At 39.9% G+C, this 17,048-nt stretch overlaps 1 protein-coding gene across 1 annotated transcript; it reads right to left on the reverse strand.

The window, feature by feature from the left end:
* Positions 1–1,700: 1,700 nt before the first annotated feature.
* On the reverse strand, positions 1,701–14,860 carry LOC131230652 (RNA-binding NOB1-like protein). Its single transcript, XM_058226548.1, has 5 exons — positions 14,342–14,860; positions 11,433–12,579; positions 10,608–10,776; positions 5,134–5,253; positions 1,701–2,193 (listed from the first exon to the last, which is right to left on the reverse strand). Exons 1-5 carry the CDS (start codon positions 14,664–14,666, stop codon positions 2,047–2,049), a joined length of 1,908 nt encoding a protein of 635 aa, XP_058082531.1. The 5' UTR covers positions 14,667–14,860; the 3' UTR covers positions 1,701–2,046.
* Positions 14,861–17,048: the final 2,188 nt, after the last annotated feature.

Genomic DNA, 17,048 nt, shown 5'->3' on the forward strand with positions numbered 1-17,048 from the left:
GGCATTAGCTTACAAATGAATACCAAAAGAACAAAAAACAAACAAAAGGGCCTCATTAAGTGAGGAAAGGCCCACTTAGCAGATGGTTGGTAAGATGGTCCAATCAAAGAAAAATATAGTTAAAGAATATGGTGCACGAGCCACCCGTGGTACACAATATGGATATTCTAAGCTTTAAAAACATGGGAAATAATATGAATACTCTCTCTCCCTCTCTCTCATCTATATACCCGCATAGCCTCTTTTTATGTAGGTTGTACCATTTCTCTCTTATTTCTGTGTGTAGTTTGCACATTTTCTTTGAAGTATTTCTTTAGGACTTGTTTGCAATGAGAGAAATGAGACTTTGGATTTGATAAATTCATTAAGTTATGGAATTCATATTATTTGCATTTGATTTGAATTTGGCAAATCCCAAAATTCACTATTTGGGTATCAAGCTACAAATACTTGAATTTGTGATCATTGATGGCATTTTTAGAGCATTTGCTACAATAAAATAAGATTAATTGCTTTTAAGCTAGTTTCTCACTTTGTGGATTTGCAAAAGTTTTAAGAGCTTGTCTTGGAGCTTTTTATTTAGAATGAATTAGAATCCAAATCACATTTCCCATGGAATTGATGTTATCTGAAATCCTCACTTGTGTAGTTAGTGAATGAAACGCAATAACATCCAAAAAAGAAGAAGTTGTGTTTGAATGCGAGTTAGATGCACATTAGATTTGATTAACTAAATCAACTTTACTATCTAATTTAGAATGATTGTAATAAGCCCATTGAAATATATATGTTGGCAAAAACAAAAAGTATAGTTTGAACCTCAAGTACCCCGCAAGCATAAGAAAAACAAATGAGCAACTCACCAACATTTATTTACCAATCATAACCGTCCATTTAGATGACAAATGTCGTTTTAGTGATGCAAGCCAAAATTTGATTTTTTTTTTTGGTATTATTAACATGCCATGTGCATAAGAAAAAAACAAATGTACATTTACACCCAACCACCAACTAATACACCTAAATACAGGGTGCCAAATATCTTCTTAGTCCTTTTTGGGCGAGGAGACTGGATTTATGGGGTTGTGCATTTGGAAAATCCAAGAATCTAACAGCTCTTGGACAAGAAAAGACAACTCCTTGACCAGAAAGAAACATGAGAGAGATGAAATCCATCGATTCCTCCAAGCCCTTCCTCTGCACTCTCCCCCAAAGGTAGAGAGATCCATGAAAAACACACCCCATACAAAGATCAGCTACAACAAAATGATAGCTAAATGGAATTACTGAACAGATTAGTAGACCACTAAAGGGATCAACGGGATTTGCAGTGAATACATTTTCCCAATTGAGTTTACTGACCATATATTGCATTTCCAATATTGCTACATAAACAAAAACCTTGTATCAGATAACCATGGTTTAAACGATACTACTAGATCAAGAAAGAGACGGCATGCGAGGAAAGGATGTAGAAATTGTCACATTCTACAATGTTTGTAATCATCAACAAATGTGTGAAATGCACGAGGCAATAGGAAGCGGAAAACATACGGATCTGGGTTACCTGGGAATGATACAAACAATAAACCATAACATTACCTTAAATGCCTTTTTGAATCGGAGGAATCCATGCAGAACAATGTACTTTCCTTTAATTTGATGTTTCCGGTTGTTTGGATTGCAAAGAAAACTAAGGATTCCACAAAGTAATTATCAGGCTTATCCATAGTTTAAATTCTCTGTCGCAAGATCTAAGGTGATCATTGTCTAACAAATATGAGGATTTCCGCTTGTTATCCAAACGGCACCTCTTTTCTGGAATCAAGTGGGCAGGAGAAAGGTAATCATTACAGTTATCTAAACTTGTATCCAAATAGGCCCACTTTCACTGTTTCCTTTTTGAGACAAAGTCGCCTTAGAAAGTACCATGCCAGCATAATGAAAATAGATTGAATAGGACCAAAAAGATGGATTTGCTTGGACTGACTTCCATTCAAATTCCGGGAAAAAACATTAAACATCACATATTCCATAAATTGGACTCTAATGCTTCGAACGAGAGAAATGATTGTCGTTAGGGTTCCTCCTTCCGCTGAAAACTGCCAAAGCTTTTCGAACAGGAGGCTTCAATGGGGCTCGCTTGTCAGCAGTGTGAGAAAAGATATCATCTGAACTCAGAAATTCCACTCCCTAGCAAGAAGCAATAAACAAGGGTCTGTGAATACACAATTAATATACATAACCATAGATACATAATATTTTCATGAAAATCAACTATAGATGCATATTCAAATCAACTTCTCGTCTTTCTCCCAGCAATTTGGCATTAGCTTTTATATCTAGATTGGCAAAAGTTTTATGATCAACTGCCCATATGTGACTTCTTTTCTTTCTTTCTTTTTGGAATTTTTGAGAGAAAACTGCCATCTGGGCATTGACCTGTCTTTTATATGGGCTCTGGAACTAGCCACAACAGAGGCTCATATTGACCACGCTTGAACGTCAACACAGTCTGACACCCAGTACTATTCCCCAGCCGAAGTAAACCCATGCACACCCAAAGGCAAGTAGGGCTGCAAACTGGGGACCCAACCCGAGTTTGGGTGGGGTTGTCAAGGTCCTTGGGTTGGGTTTGGGTTGAAAAATGCCAATCTGAGTTGAATTTGGGTTGAATATAGAGGACTTTGGGTTGGAATTTGTGTCAGGTTGGCCTGCGGGTTGGGTCCTCCTGAGGTCAGGTCGGGCTCAGGTTGACCCTCAACCCGACCGAACCCACCAGAGTTGCGCCTCTAAAGGCAAGCAAGCAAAGAAAAAGGAGAGTTATGGAGGGGCAGTTGCCAGACATACTCTTAAGCATGAGGCACAAAAGCAGATGAATTTCCCATATTTCATAAATAACCATATTATTTACATCATCATTGTTTCCATGTTCTTTGGCAAGTGCAAAACCAGGGCAAGCACAAATTCAGGATAATCACTATCATCGAGAGCAGATAATCAGGGTCTAAATGTGTAATAGGATTAGAGAGTTTGAGATATGGGAAAATATAGGATTATTTTTGGGCGGACTGTTTGGGGGGGTTAGATCCTTTACTCATGCTTGTGAGACTGTAAAGGACAGCTTCTAGCAAAAGGGGCTTGAGCAGTGAGGTGTTATGAGTGCTGAAGAGTATAGCTTGGTTTCCCATGGCACATAGAACATGGGGCCTGTTTAGGAATGAGGAGGAAATTGATTTTTTTGTCTCCATTCCTCCCCCCCCCCCCCTTGTGAATATTGTTTTTTGTTGTTTGTATTGTAAAAAGTAGTTCAAATTGACCATCATGATTACACTTTTCATTGGAAAAGTAGCCCTTTTGATTTCTTTTTAAAAAGCTAATCCATGAGCATTTCCACGATAATGTGATACATATCACTGTTGACCATTGAGCTTAGGCCCATTCCAGTGGAAATCAACCTGAAAAAAAATGTACATTGACATGCATCCTATCAAAATTTTCACTGTTCCACAAAATGATTTCTTGGGGGTTCTGTATCCACATTTATATGTCACCCTACCCAAACAGGCCCTTAGGGGATTTGAAAATGGTCCGTATGGAGCTTCTAGGCTTGTTTCATGGAGTATAGATTCCTACAGAGGGTTCAGATTGTAGTTTTTGGATTTGGGAACATGAGGGGGCTTTTTAGTTTGGTCTTTCTATCCATTTCTCGTTGCAGGTCCTCAGTTGTGGTTTGGCCTAGGTGATTGTGGTTTAAACTTTAATATGCTTCTCATCGATTCTTCTTGTTGGACAATTACACACAACAAAATTCCTATTGGGACCATCTTCAATGCAGGTGACATCAATTCAAAATAAACATGCTCTTTATTGTGAGGCAGAGGAGACTATCTACCATCCTCTCCTATCTACTGTCCTCTTACATGGAGGATCTTGAGCTTTGTCTTTGAGTAATATGGTGAGGTTAAGGAGTTGCCTTGCACTGTCATGGCATGGGTGGAATCTTTAGACCATATTTTATGGAGTGCATATGTCGAGATAGATAGCCATTGCTTAGATGTAGGCAAAGGATAAGGAGGGACTGATGGTGTTTCCTTCCAATTGATCTTGTTGGGCATTTGCCAAGAGTGATTAGATGGAAGTCCGAGAGATAAAGGTGCCCTGTGGAGTTTGTTAGTGATTGGATCAAAGACATCATTCCCTATACTATTCAAAAAGAGTTCAAGTTCATTAACAAGGAAGATGCTGCGTAAATGAAAGCTGGTATACTGTGGCAGCCTTATTTATTTATTTATTTTGATAGGTAAGCTAGGCTAGGCTGGAACTCGAGACCTCAATGTTGAAAACTTGAAACACGCCCTATCTACTGTCGAGCTACGGGGCCATGGTTGCCTCCAGGAGAATTCTAATGGAAGTTCATTTCGGATAGTCAGGACCAGGTTGGTCGGTAGATTTGTGACCATGATTATACAACATCGAAAGAGTTTTTGTTTTTTTTTTTTTTTTTTTGTTTTTTTTGTTTTTTTTGTTTTTGTTGTTTTTTTTTGCAGGTTTGATTGGGTAGAGAGGGTGATGCTGGAAGGGTAATCAAAGTAAAAAAAAATTCAGTTTTGGGTGGCAAACTTCTAAAGCCTAGAGTTTCAAATTTCTGGGTGTATGAACTGGTTTAAAGATTATAGGGGAATAGGAGTAACTTGAAGCACAAGTTAAAGAGTTGCAGATTATAGATGTCAGCATTAAGAATTGAAAGGTTTTGGCTGAGAATTAGAAATTAGGGTTTATAAAACTAAGGGAATTGGAACAGTGGTTGGGTAAGTAGGCTTTTATGGGGTGACCATGGATTTTGGAAAGAGACTCCATTGAAGTGATTTGATAGTTAAGTAGGAGCAGAGCTTTCTCATGGAGATTGGCAGATGCAGTGATTGTTGTTGTTGTTGTTTGAAAAGTAACCTTATATCCAAGGCTGATAGAGAAGCCAATGGTCAAGCGGATTGTACCCATTCGAGTGCTTGGTTGGCAAATGAAGCAGTTGTGCATACTCTTTTTTTTCTTGTATTTATTTCTTCTTTCAATAAATTTCATTACCCACCAAAGAAAGGGAAAGTCATACTTGCTATAAGAAGAATGTCAAACCTGTTTATTGGGTTTCTTCTTGAATTTCGGGTAGAGGAGTTTCTGAGGGAGTTGATCTTCACGTAAAATGAGGTTCTTGGTGATGGCCTCTCTTCCACCTTGAGGCAGAGGTAGTGAAAACTGCAAACATGAAATGTTCATAATACACATCCAGACAGACAGGTAGAAATTTATAGAAACTACTACATAAATAACTGACAAAGACATACAAGAATAGAAAAGAAAATAAAAAAAGGCATTATTATTATTATTATTATTTTTTAAAGACCAAAGAATTGAAAGGAAAATAAAAAATAAAATCATATCCATGTTGCATGGGAACTTACAGAAAACTCAATACAACCTTATAAAAAAGAAACCCCATTTGGGAACATTTCTGCAGGTATATGGAAGTTTCAGAATGGATATCATTTACAATTGTAATTAACAAAAAATGATTAGTTTTCCTGTCCCATAAACCTTTGCCTTTATTTTCTTTTATTATCTTCAGCACCTCAGACCTCTATAAAGTTGAACTTTTTTCTTCTTTTCTGTAACCCATTCTAATAATCATTATCGAGGCTAGCTTCTTTTGAAGGTTGGCAAATAATTCCTCTCACACGATTCATGTATTTTCCCTCAACTGTGGCATGAGGCAGAATACTAACACAAGGAAACAAAGCCCCCAAACCATCACAAAAATACCTCTTTCCTCATCCAACAACAATGAACAGATGCCATGTGATATGGCAATAATATCAAAAGATAGCAATCCCAACTTCAAAGAGTCGTTTGCCTGTGATATAGCCTGTTTGCATGCAAGAATCCGAAGGGATATGAATCCGTTTTAATTCCTGACATCTTCCAAGAACGGTGGGGCCCATGGCTTCATGTCATTTTCTCACGTTGTCTTGCAGAAAGAAGTACCAGACACAATCAATTTCCTTTTAACGCCCACTCAAGCTGAAATTAATCATGTTAGCAGGGTCTTTCTGCAAAACTAGAGAGAAAAGATGTGGAGCCATGGACCAAAGAGGCCCTCATGGTTGAAAGCCAATTCATTTCAGCCTTTTCTTGTTGATAAAAGAGTACAAACTAAAACCAGCAGTCTGATGATCCAACATAGGATAGAAAGCCAAATTCATGAGCTGAATCCAGGTCATGTTAAATTTGTTGAGCCAATTGATACACACTCAAATTATCAGTTTCCCACGTGTTTGATTGGATGGAGGGCCCACAGTCCAACCGGACAGCTCCCTGGGTTACAGAATGGGCTATAAGCTATTTCTAACAAGTAGATTTCTGTTTCCTGCATCCAAGACATATTATCAGCAGATAACTCAGCCGATTGCCAATTTTGGGAGAAATATAAGCAATCTCAACCGTGCCCCACATGCAGCAAAAGATAATTTTGGGACAGCCGATCATCTTGTTTTGGAAACATATAGCAACTGTATGGCTTTTTGTGCACAAACAGCTGCATCTACAGCCCTCTTCCAAAGATATGTCATCTCCTTCTAGAAATAGGGGCCTCTGTTACTTATGTCTAGGGCAGTCTATGGTGGCAATGGGCTTGTGATGCAGGCCCACAGCTCGCTTAGGACTCTAGCATCCAGCCAACCTAGGCCCATCTAAGCCCATAGTAGGGCCCAACAAGATGTAGGTCCATAGCCCACTGTAGAGCCCAACATGTGATGATTTTTGGATGTTTATTTACAAACTTGTGAGCCTAAATCAAGAATTGCAATTTACTATTTTTGGGAGACAAGAGAGCTCATTTAAAGATATAATCAGTGTTCGAAATATCGGTATCGTGTTACGTATCGCATCCTTGGGATACGGATACGTATCGGTTATCGCACGAGATATATCGTTTGTATCGGGTAATTTATCGCACTTGTTGGGAAACATGGGGAAACATTAGGAAAATGGTTGAATTTTTCAATGAAAATTCAGGGATTGTTACAAAAGACCTTAATATACACTTTTAAATCATAATATCTTAAAAAAGAAATGCAAATAATAGGTTTCCTTTAAATAGGGTCCCAAGTTGTTCATTGTTTGACTGAACTAATGTAACTATATTCAAATTGAATGCATAACATATTTCATCAAACACTCTTAAATACTTCAAAATTAGTCCCAATTAGTCCTAAATGACAATAGCTTGTTGAAGGGAAATTTCAAAAAAAATAAAAAACAAATAAATAATAATAATAATTAAAAATGATTTTTATTTTCCAAAAAATGACAAAGACTTGACGAATCAGTAGATGAGCCCTCATACATACTTGATTTCATGTTTGGAGTGCAACATTACAAGCAATTTGGGAGAAATTGAGGAAATTTTGAATTTTCCCTAATTTTCTCCAAATTGGACTACCTACACTCAAATTTCAAAATTAGAATGTATGTGATGATCATTTCATCAAATACTTCGAAATTAGTCTCAATTGACAGCTGGTTGAAGGAAAATTTCAAGAAAAAGAAATAAAGAACATGAAGAACCAATGGATATCGAAATCAAAGGCCCACTCCATTATTTTTCATGCAAAACATGAAGAACTAATGGATTTATAACCATTTGACACTGATTTAACATAATTTCAACAAAAAGAGAGAGATTGGAAACTGAAAATGCTCACCAGATCGAATATGTGGGATATATCGGCACTACCTATGTGTTTCGTATCGCACAGGTGGGATACAAGATATATCGTGGGATATATCGGCCAATATTGTCGATATTTAAAACATTGGATATAATTGAAGATGTAATTGATATGATTGAAGATATAGGGCTAATTTATAAATGTAATTATGAGTATTTTCTTTGTTTGTTTTTATTATTATTAGGCTTTTATGTCTTAGGTAGATTAGATTGGTTTGAAATAAATTATGATGATTTGAAATCAATCTCTTAGTTTGGAGGATTTTAATTAAAGATTCATTTAGGATCTATAAAAGGAGAGGTTGGTGTAGGAGTTAGTCATTCCAAATTTTCTAAGAATGAGTTTTCTTAAAGTTTTTGTAAGAGAAGAAGGTTGATATCAATAAAGTTCTCTCTCTCTCTCTCTCTCTCTCTCTCTCTCTCTCTCTCTATACTCCATTGTTCTTGTGGGTGTACCATTTTTTATTTTTGTTTTTAATTATTTTAAAAAATTATAATTTGAGTATCAAGATCTTATTGACTCGATAATCAGGTTGCACTAGCCTGGCACTTCAATTGGGCTAAAAAGGCCTCACCCTAGCCCTAGCCCTCCCAAGGTATGCCAAAACGGTTATGAAACGACCGTTACTTATGGTAACGTGTACTCTTTCTTTCTTTCTTTTTTCCCCACACACACACACCCGCACACACTGACGCCGTAGTGGGATTTCACCACTACGGGTACTCGAACCCTTGACCTGGTGTTGAAACTCTTGTGAGTCTACCACTGGGCAAGAGTACAGACCCTTGTTAACGTGTACTAGTTACCACCGTTACCATTGTGTAATGGCCGTTACATAATGGTAACAGTGGCAACTGTTATGTGTTAAGGGTCTGAAACAGCCTCAATGGCCGTTACAGAAAAAAAAAAGGGCCATTAAGGGACCGAAATGTATTTTTTCAAAAAAAAAAAAAAGGGAGCTGCAATGGCTGTTACGACCTGTATCATAACAGTAACGGTGGTGGTGGTTATGGCCATCATTACTGTCAGGGAATACCTTGAGCCCTACTAGGATGGGTTGGGCAAGTACCGGCCTTGTAAGGAAAGGAGTGATATGATTGAATGTTTGAGATAGTCCCAATCTAAGAAATCTTTTGCAGTATCCCCTCCATCTGCAATGAATCCCAACATATAAATGGTTTTGGTCATAGAAAAATAACCGCAAATCCAAAAATGATTTTACAATAAAGATATATGTTGAACAGGACCACTCACAAGCGTCTTTAAATCGTCCATTCTTTTGTATAATAAGAGTGGCCAATGGGCCAGACTAGGCCATTCATAGGCCATCCATCATTGGTCCTGGCCCAGCTCTACCCTGACAGCAGACCTAGAGTTCAAGCCCAAGCACAAGCCCAGCATTTGGACCAAGTTTAGGGCCGGCCAGGCTGGGCAGCTCAGTCCATTATCAGCCCTACTTATGTCCTAAATTTGGAGTATCTTTAAATAGCAGCTTCAAAGATTCAGTTTGTACTCTAGAAAATGGAAAGTGTGGAGTGTGATAAAAGCTGTAGGTAAGCCTATAAAAGACTGAATCATATGCATGAACTATGCTATCAACTGATGATATAATACAGCTTTTACTAGTGTCTCTCCATGAAATTGGAGTGGCAATTATCCTGTAAATACTAAAAGTAGTCTAGTAGGCTGTCTGGAATCATCCAGCAGTACTTTCATCTTGAAATTCTGCAACTGGTGTGGACTGTTGTAGTGTTTGGACTGCCAAACATGTTCACTTTCAGATTTTGGCTTGGTTTGAAGCCTTGCTGCATCAACAAAACCCAACAACTCAAAAAACAAAATAGCTCCCTAAAGGCGAATAAGTCTACAAAATCATAAAAATAATAAGATAGACGTGATAGCATTAGATTCTGATGGATCATTGACAAGTGTCTATGACCATCTAGGTAGAATAGGAGTGGTAAGGCAGTATGGGATGACAGACGGGGGATTAAATTAGTCTATTGCGGTATGGCAGGATAGGAGATATCAAGCCAAGCAGAAGCCAGGGCTCTCCGGGAAGGAACAAAAATCTTCTTTCAATCCTTCTCTGGATGGCTGATTATTGAAGGAGATTCGAGCAATGCTATATCTTTGGCAGCTAAACTCGTTTCAAAACAAGGTGACTGGCATTAAGAAGATATATAATTCATCCTCTAGGTTTAATATATCTTCTACATATACTTGTAGAGAGGCTTGTAGAGAGGTAGATGATAATGCTGCAACCTTAGCCATGAAAAGATGAAGCCTGGGCAAAGTATGCATCTCCAAAACAAATAGATAAAAGAACAACAAACTTAATCACATTTCAAACAAAGATTGCGCAAGTGGATGAGACTGCATGTGAGTGAGTTACTGATCCATACCACAGTTCAAAAACCCAAAAACTCGACTTGACTCAGTGTCCATCCAGGTCGGGTTGATTAGAAGACTCGATCGAGTCTTACGTGGCTTGACTCAATGATTTAGTATAACTAAATTAATATGATAATAGTGGTACAGTATTAGGTTTTCTTAATCTTGGTAAATAGAATAAAATAACCAAACAAACAACAATTGCATTAGTATTCCACTGGCTAAGGACCTTGGATCTTTTGCAGGGGTTACAATCGCAGTGGACTCGACAAGTCTACAAAACTTGGAGAAGTCCAACTGAATCATAAGTTTCTTGAGTCTAGCTGAACTCTGCTGGGTTTTGAGTTGACTTGGTGAGTTTTATAATTATGGTCCATATTGCTTCTGAACTGTCAAGGGTACAATGAAGAAAACTGGAAAGGTTCTTACTTTTGTGCCTCGAAGGGTAATACGTGGCCGACGAGCTGCTAGAACAACCCCATTTTCACCGACTGTAACAGATACCTTACGTAGAGTGCCACCGTTGCCACATTTTGGACAGAATATCCTCCCAATCTCTGCAGTTACTCTATTGCAGGCGTGACACTTCAAAATCCACCTGGAATAAATAGGTATAAGAAGGAACCACATTACGATCCAGTGCAATATCTCAGACATACAAACACTAACTGTGTCACCCAATTCATGGCATGCCTTGATATACCATTGGCATTGGTTTACAAATTCACCATGACTCTTAAATAGTTTTAGAAATGTGCTACAAAGAACATGGAAGCCGGATTTATTTATTTATTTTTACTTGCACAGGGGAAATGATCCAGTGTAAGGCCTTCTAATTTTATTCCAATGCAAAGTGGTCTGTAGGGCCCTCCAATCAAGAGGACTGTTGGATAACGGGAATAGGGGTATATTGTGCATTACCTGTATATCAAACTGATTGGAAGGTAGTCAACCATTTACCAAAATAAAAGCGAGAATGCTATAGAAAATGAATGTCATCCTGATCCTACAAAGGCAGGCTATCTGATCAAGGTGATCTTCAGGAGGAATGCAATACAAACTCCCTGATCAAATGCATAATATTGGCCGAAGGTGGGTCATTCAATGCACCATGCATGGGATTACAAAAGGAGGGCTACTCATTCGATCCCCTTTTCCCAGAAAGCAGCGTTTTAAAAAAATGTAAAATTAAAAAAAGTAACCACATTGAAAATCAGCTAAAACCCAACCAAGCTAAATTAAAAAAGGGCATACCTATGCAGCTGACGAATCTGCATTCCGCCAGGTGCTAGAAGCCGCAAACCAATCTGCAGAATCACATTTTGCATTGCAAAGTCACTTGTCACACATGCTACACTCGAGTCAGACAAAGATCGGAGCATCCAACTCTGTTCACTACCGTTATCGTCCACTTGAGAAGTATCAATGCTTTCATCTGTTTGGCTAGAGATCTCTAAGTGATCCAATCCCTCGCCTGATATTTCAACTCTGTTTTCAGCTACAACATCTTCATTATCTAGGCTTTTTTGGTCCATCACAGAGTCATAAGGTTCCACTTCCGCAACTTCTTGATCATCTTTGAGAAGCTCAGAGGATTCTTCTTCCAATCTCATATTTTTTAAGATAGTTGAGAGATTATCATCTCCATCAATACCAACCTCAGCTGCTTCATCTTTCGAAATCCAATTTGCAGCCTGCATCCCCTTGGAACTTTCATGCAAGAAAGCTTCAGTCTGTTCCGATTTGCTCTCCTCGGGAACACTACCTGCAGCATTTTCGGTAATTTCAGCATCTGTGCTTGCCACCTCATCTGGCTCGAGTTTCTCCAATGCCTCAGCCGATTCACGCCTTGCTTTTCTTCTTATATATCTCCTGTGAGTGCTCCGACTGACGGCTGGCATCCAATCACTGTCATCAGCAGCAGCTTCTCCTTGTGAGGCATCAATTCCATCAGCTACCATCTTTTTTCCTTCAATCTTAATCTCTTTCTTCGGATGAATGAACCTTCTAGTGTTACTAAATCCGTGATCCCCACCCTCTTGATTCTCAGCTTCCGCATCACCACCAGTCTCTGGTATTACATTTCCGGACCCACTTTGACCATCCATTGGGACATTCAAGCTGAGGTCTTTTAGTGGGAGGATCCGGGAGGAACCCAAATCTGAGCTTGCATCATTTTCTAGAGCTTCCCACTCTGCCAAGTTAGGCACGTTGGAGCCCCACCCAGGCATTTCTTTCTCGGGCAGTCTTTTCACATTGACCATGTGCAGTGACGGAGGGCTGTCCCTAAGATGGTTAGTCCCGTGGAACTGAGCTTCCAACATGTAAGTCAGAGCAATTAGCTTAAGATCAACATCAGAAAGAGTCTGCAAGTCCCCAGTCGCCTTCGCAAAGTTGATAACTGCAAAATTATAATAGCAAACCATAATATTTGTTTCTTACCCATCACTTTTATTTCGGTGATTTAGGGTTGAATTTACACACTGCCACTTGTTACCTAATTGAACCAGCAAGGAACTTGAAAACATAAAATAGAAAGTCTGCTCAACATATTGACCTAATGTATAGCTTTAGTCCACTACTTCATTATCGGTGTTTTTCTTCCAATGTATGGTTTCTCAATTCTGATCTAGAAAGTTTCATGGTCATAGTTGAATGGGTATCAGTGTAATTAAATGGGTGGTGAGTGTGGGTTTTAGGTAATTTTTTGAGCCCGACTAGTAATTGGTATAATCCAAACCATACCCGAACCCACTCAAACCCGTTTACACAAACATACCGACATGTACATACATACATTTCTGCATGTGTCCATTTGTGTGTGTTGAATTCTCATCAAGCAATCCCAGCCATCCAATCATCACATGGTTTCTGCATGTGTGCACATCCAATTCTCATCAAACAATACCAGCCATCCAGTCATCACACTGATTTCATGTATTAAAATAATGGATGGTCTAAATCAAACTGACAACGATCTGATTTGACATAGGCATGGTTCACTTGATGATGAGAATGGCTTGATCTTCTCACCTGCAATCTCCAAGGTGATTCAAAAAATAATTTTTATTTTTATTTTTGATAAAATAGTCTTTTGAGTTAATTTGTGTAACTTATTTAAATCTCAAATCACAAATCATTACCCCAAACCGCTAATGGCTGCATCAACTCCCTTGTGGGTATGTAACGGAGGGGCATTTTCACACCAAGCTTGAGTGGGGTGGCCTATGGGATGCAGGGGCACACTTGGGGTGGGCGGCCCGTGTGAGGCAGGTGGCTTGTGTGAGGTAGAACCCATGTGATGTGGGGCCCACGTGGGGGGTTCAACCGAGGACCTAACCCATGGGATGGGGGGCGCCTAGGCTATGAGATAAAAGGGTTGATTCACCACGCTCTATCAGTACGAGCTTCTAGAGCAAGTGGTTAGTTGTCATGCATCAAAGTGGTATAGGAGTGGGAAGTCTCGTATTCGAGATTCTTCACTGGGGGTGATTAATGTAGGGGCATTTTCAAATTCGATTTCTGCGGGCGTATTTTTTCCCCTAGATTTTGAATGATCATGTTTATAAGCTGTATATATAAAAATGGTGTTAGCATCTAAACACCATGTTCACTCCAATTGGTGCATCTGTTCAGCCAAATTACTAGCAAACAAAGGTTTGATCAAATGGTTAGGAACTAGGATCATTAATCACTGCAGAATGAACCCTGGGGTGGGCCATCAATTGGACCATTTGTATTAGTGGACATTTTCACCAATTCAGTGGTAGGGATGGCTCATACTTGCAGTTTACTTGAGTGGTTTACAATTTGGAAAATACTATCTTCTCTTCTATTGTTTCTATGTGCCAGCATGGTGTTGAAGATTTTTTTTAAAAAAATCTTTTCTCAATTTGTTTCCATTTACATTATCTTTAGGGCATCCGCTCCTTTAATCTGTTGTCTGAGGATGAAAAAGTTACATGTTCTCCTTCTGTGCTGCTATCTGATTATTGTACTCTTCATGTAAGCTTGCAATGGGAGATTTTTTCAAACACTATGTATATCGGATCAAGTACAAGGTCCGGTTTCAGTGGGGACAGATACAGCAGACTGAATGTGGAGATATTAACAAAATCCATAAATAAAATACGAATATTTCAAAAAAGAGGAGAGAATCTAACCCTTCTTCAAGGCATCTGGAGAAGGCTCCATCGTTTCGACAGTGAAGGGCAAGAAATCGAGCCTGCGGCGAGAGACCGGGTCCCGCACTTCCTCAAGGACCTCCCGCACCGACACGAACTTGTCGGCGCAGCTCGCCAGCTTCTCCCCACCTTGAATTATGGCGTTGGCGTCCACCACAGCCACCGCCACGCCCTTGCTCGACTTGCAACTGTCAAACATGATGCGGTTCGAGATCGGCGGTTCCTGCGGCTTCTGCGGTGGGGGCTTTTGTACGATGTCCGTCCAGCAGCGGCTGGATGGAGGAGGAAGAGAATCAGCCTCCATTGTTGGGAGCTTGAAATCGATTGTAATTGGAATTCTCAAAAAGAAACCCTCAGGTGAATCGGAATCTTCTCCAAGGTTTCCTCGTCTTTCTCTCTATCCGTCGCTGAAATCCCTTCTCTCGCGGCTCTCTCTGTCTCTCTCTCTCTCTTTTGGCGCCACCAACGGAAAACCCTACGAATGCAGCGAGCCAGTAAAAAACCCTTGAAAACCCGGAAATGGATTGGCTACTCCCCCTGACACCAGCCCCGGAGCTGGTGGTCGGTGCTCTGTGGGCCCATCATGATGTATGTGTTTCATCCATTCCGTCTATCTATTTTTCTAGATCAATTCAAGGTAATACAAAAAAAATGAGGTATATCCCAATCTTAACTGGACCACATTACAGGAAACAGTGTTGAATGAACTTTGACCGTTAAAAACTTTTTGGGGGCCATAAAAGTATTGGATCAAGTTGATCTTTGTTTTCTCCCTTCATCTGGGTCTTTATGACATAATAAACGGATTGGATTTCAAATAAACAGTACATCAGGCCTTAGGAGGATTTAAATGATGGATATCCAATCACTATTTTTTTCCTGTGGTGTGATCCATTTGAGATTTATATCCCTCTCATTTTTCGGATAAAGTCATAAAATGATATTTTAAAATGGATGAACGGAATGGATGAAACATATACATCATGGTGGGGCCCACAGCGCACCGACCACCAGCTCCGGGGCTGGTGTCAGGGGGAGTAGCCAATCCGTTTCCTGAAAACCCTACGAACGGACGCGAATTGCCTGTACTCCCACAAGTTCTAGTGGCTGGAAGCTATGTGGGGCCCACAGAGATTTCAGTGAGAAGTCCGCTCCGTCCATCAGTTTTTCAAGATGGGACAGAATTCCAAAAAATCAGGCAGATCCAAAACTCAAGTGGACGAGCTGGTATTGAACGCCCACCGCCGTTGGAAAATTTGTGGGGCCACAGAAGGTTTGGATTAGAATGATATTTAAGCATGAGAAATTGGATTACGTACTGAGTTAGTGGTACCCTTTGATCGTACTGAGTAAACTCTGTTGGACCCACTGTGGATGTATGTGGTTTATCCACACTGTCCATCCGTTTTTCCAGCTTATTTTAGTAGTTGAGTCCAAAATTTAAGCATATCAAGAGCTCAGGTGGACCACACCACATGAAACAATGAGAATAATGATTTCTACCATTGAAACCTTTCCGGGGCTCACAGTGATGTTTGTTGGTCATCTAACCTATTCATAAGATCATACGATCATGGATGAAGATAAAACATAAATATCAGCTTGATCCAAAACTTCTGTGACCCCAAGAATTTTATCCATGGTGTGGTCCACTTGACCTTAAGATATGATTCATTTCTCGGCTAAATCCCTATAATTATCTGGTAAAATGACTGGATAGAGTGGATAAAATAAATAAATCATGGTGGACCACACAGTTTACTCAGTATGCAATCAGCTTTGCCTATGGTATTGGCTCAAAAAAAGTTTTACGGTAGACTAGTGTCGTACACTTTTCCTACTTACCTATTTTCTGTCCTAATAGCTTTTGCGACTCCGATGGATCGGAGTGTATTTATGGAGCTTACAGCAAAAGTGGATTGTCTACTGACAATAACCATTAGTGGTGTGCAAAATGGGTCCGATCCGGCGGATCCGATCCGATCCGCCCTGATCCGCCCCGATTCGAACAAGACCGGTAGGTTGGATTGGTTAGGTTCGGGTACAAAAGGGCAGATCCAAATGCAATTCAGATCGGATTCGGATAAGCAACAAAACTGATCGACCCGAACCGAAATCCGATCCGTTTGGGTCCGAGCTGATTCGAACCTGACAGGACCGGGTGTAAATTGACAAGTTTGCCCCTCCCCTATATATATCTCTTTTACCCCTTTTTGTTTTTTTACCCTACCTACTCGTCGCTCTCTCCCCACACCCGAACCCTAAAATCCCTCAAACCCTTCCCCTTTGTCGTCCCTACCCGAACGCCGGCGACTCACAATCCTCATCCGGCCATTCGCAACCGTTCATCAGGTAGGTGGACCCACTCAGCTACTGTTTATTTATTTTTTTATTTTTGTAAGAGATAACTCGCTGGTCGGCCAGCCATGGACGCTGCCCGTTGGTGGTCCGGTCACCTAGGATCGTTGGCCACAGTTTGAGATTATTGATCCAGACAATATTAGTTAGAAGCAGAGTCGAATTAGCAAGAAAAAGAAGAAAAAAATGGAAAACTTAAGAACGGGAGAGAACTTACTCGGAGCTTAGGCTTGTTGGCAAAGGGCCTTGGAGTAATCTGAATGATTCAGATAACAAGACGGAAGCTAGTTATATATAGCTGGCACATGAGCTTGAGATCTAAGCTGTC

This window comes from Magnolia sinica, chromosome 17, assembly GCF_029962835.1.
Source record: "Magnolia sinica isolate HGM2019 chromosome 17, MsV1, whole genome shotgun sequence".
NCBI lineage: Eukaryota > Viridiplantae > Streptophyta > Magnoliopsida > Magnoliales > Magnoliaceae > Magnolia > Magnolia sinica.

Excerpts from the sequence above, each read along its gene's own strand:
- LOC131230652 (XM_058226548.1), bottom strand. The coding sequence starts at position 14,666 with ATGGAGGCTGATTCTCTTCCTCCTCCATCCAGCCGCTGCTGGACGGAC. Across the intron at positions 12,580-14,341 it reads TCCAGATGCCTTGAAGAAGG|TTATCAACTTTGCGAAGGCG; the intron begins GTTAGATTCTCT and ends ATAATTTTGCAG. Across the intron at positions 5,254-10,607 it reads TTACCCTTCGAGGCACAAAA|TTTTCACTACCTCTGCCTCA; the intron begins GTAAGAACCTTT and ends TCATGTTTGCAG.